Source organism: Montipora foliosa, chromosome 1 (genome assembly GCF_036669935.1).
Source record: "Montipora foliosa isolate CH-2021 chromosome 1, ASM3666993v2, whole genome shotgun sequence".
NCBI lineage: Eukaryota > Metazoa > Cnidaria > Anthozoa > Scleractinia > Acroporidae > Montipora > Montipora foliosa.
Window position 1 is genome coordinate 66,475,069 of NC_090869.1, and position 2,500 is coordinate 66,477,568.

Here is a 2,500-nt window from a genome sequence, read left to right on the forward strand (position 1 = left end):
TAGCTGGAAATTCCAAACTTAACATGGCCTTTGTCGCAAACTTGTTCAACACTTACCCTGGATTGCCTCCTATGGATGCTGACTTAATTGAGGAAGTCATGGAAGAAGCACGAGAAGAAACCCGCGAGGAACGAAGTTAGTGAAGGCCTTATGGGAAACTATCACAATTTAATCGGGCTTCATTAAAAGTTTATCGTTCACTGAGTTTTTGTTTCTTTACCAAGTGGGACTGAGACTTGTCAATTACAGATGTTACTGTCTAACACCAGGCGATTTTACTCGTCAACTGGCGTTGTTGTAGGGCGTTTTGAGGTATCAATGGGTTAGACAGCCATATCGTACAGTCAAACCAGGTCAAAATTATGTACCAGTATCCGACTCTGATCTAGCAATCAATGGAATATTATTTTGTCAATAACTTTGGAACGGTTCCTTTGTGATTTAAGTTGGATTTTGTAATAAGCAACTTGAATCCGTATTGTTGTGGTATTAATTCACTTTCTGATCAACAATATATAGAGACGTTTCCTATTAATGTTATTTTTCTTATTCGTGTGTGAAAACCACTGAAACAGAAGAGACATATGTTTCTGCAGCTAATGAAGCTCTTCCTGGCACATTAATAGCAGCAGTTGATGTCACTGAAATGATCTCCACTGTGTTAGAGACAATAACAATTTACCCAGTTACAAACTTATTGCTTGAACTTGGGATGGCTTGGTCCCAGAGGTTGTTAAAAAAGCTTGATAGGTTTAAATCGTAATAATTTATTTTATTAATTATTAATCCTTTTTGTCTGAGCATGTCAATGTTCTGTTTCTTTCGGCAGCTTTCCGTAATTGGATGAACAGCATTGGGGTCAGCCCATATGTGAATAATCTGTACAGAGATCTTTGCAGTGGCTTGGTCTTGCTGCAGGTATTTAATATATTGAAATTTATTTTTTGGCCATGAGAGCCCTTTAATGGGAAAATGGAATGTGTGTGAGAGATCGTCATCTGTACTAATAAATAATAATGATAATGACATTAGGAGGATGAAGACCTTGATAGCGAGTGCTTCGAGTGGATGTATAACTGGCGGACGGCACCAACGCACACGATAGGAGGCATCGGCAATTTATATGAATAGGTGCTTCTGACCAAGCTATACTACGCAAGAAAGACCTGAGCAAGTGAGAACCCAGATGAGACATGCAGGCTGTGTGGCAAAGCCCTGGAGTCAGTGGCACACATGCTTTCTGGCTGCAGTGAGCTCGCACAAACTAAAGACCTTGAAAGGCATAATTCATCACTAAAGAACCTTTTCTTCGAGCTCCTAAAAGACCTGAAATTGATAGAGACGATCCCACTTTGGTACTCCCCCACACAACCAAAACTGCTCTACGTAAACTATCAGGCAGTGGCATACTGGGATGTACCGACAGAGTAGATGCGAGGATCCTCACCGAGCAGAACAAGACAATCACTATGCTGAAGATGAGTTGTCCTTGCGTTGAAAATCAACAGCAGAAGGAAGAAGAGAAAACGCACAAGTACGCCTGCTTTCACTGGGAATTCAAAAGGCAATACCCAGGCTACCAGATCCAGCCAAGTTAACATCATAGTGAACGCCCACGGCGTGTATTCCAAGGGACTCTGAAGTGCAACGAAGAAGCTACTGGGAGGATGCAGTAGGGAGTTGCTAAGACGAATGCAGAAATCCGTTTTGTGCAGTAGTTTGAACATTGCGAGCGCCTTCAAGGTCTTATGCTAGAGAGTCACAAATAACAACTCAAAGATACAGAGAATAGGACTATAGAAGATAGTCTGAAAGCTTTGTTCTGCCGTAATTTATGGCAGTTATAGGCAGTACTCCTGTCTTCTCGCATGCACAACTTGTCCTCAGTGATACTGCTACTCATTTTACCCAACACAATTGGATTGAAAGCTGAGTGAACTTTAAATGGCATGAACTGGGATTCGAACCCGGAGCGCTGAGATGCAGTCTGCAAGTGATATGATATCCACAATGCCGGTGCAATGCTCTACCAACTGATCTATGAAGCCACACAGTTGGGAGCAGGTCAATTTGTTGGGGCTCATTTGTCGCTGTGAAAGGACTCGTTGAATGAATTAATTGTTTTTGTCATGCGCTGTCTCCTACAAAAAGCAAACTAGTTAATGTCATTAGAATACGTAATTCAAATTTGTCTGTTGTAGCTATATGACATCGTCCAGCCAGGTGTTGTTAACTGGGAAAAGGTCAACAGACCACCATTCAAGCAAATGGGTGGAAAGATGAAAAAGATAGAAAACTGTAACTATGCTGTTGATGTTGGGAAGCAAATGAAATTTTCGTTGGTCGGTGTTGGTGGAGAAGACATCCATGACTGCAATGAGACCTTGACTCTTGGTAAGAAACCTGTTGTTTAATGACCATAATGAAATCGTCTCTAGACACCTGAAACTTTCAGGTTATACCGCACTTCCATTAGTTAAAGTGCCTATAAACCCGAAAA

At 41.4% G+C, this 2,500-nt stretch overlaps 1 protein-coding gene across 1 annotated transcript in view; it reads left to right on the plus strand.

Moving 5' to 3' along the window:
• Nucleotides 1–2,500, plus strand: part of LOC138005625 (plastin-3-like) — an 18,636-nt gene that overhangs the window by 9,264 nt on the left and 6,872 nt on the right. The window contains exons 8-10 of the mRNA XM_068851828.1: nucleotides 1–135; nucleotides 830–918; nucleotides 2,202–2,394. The exon at nucleotides 1–135 is cut by the window's left edge and continues 7 nt beyond it. Coding sequence (XP_068707929.1) covers nucleotides 1–135; nucleotides 830–918; nucleotides 2,202–2,394 — 417 coding nt within the window. The remainder of the gene's footprint in view (nucleotides 136–829; nucleotides 919–2,201; nucleotides 2,395–2,500) is intronic.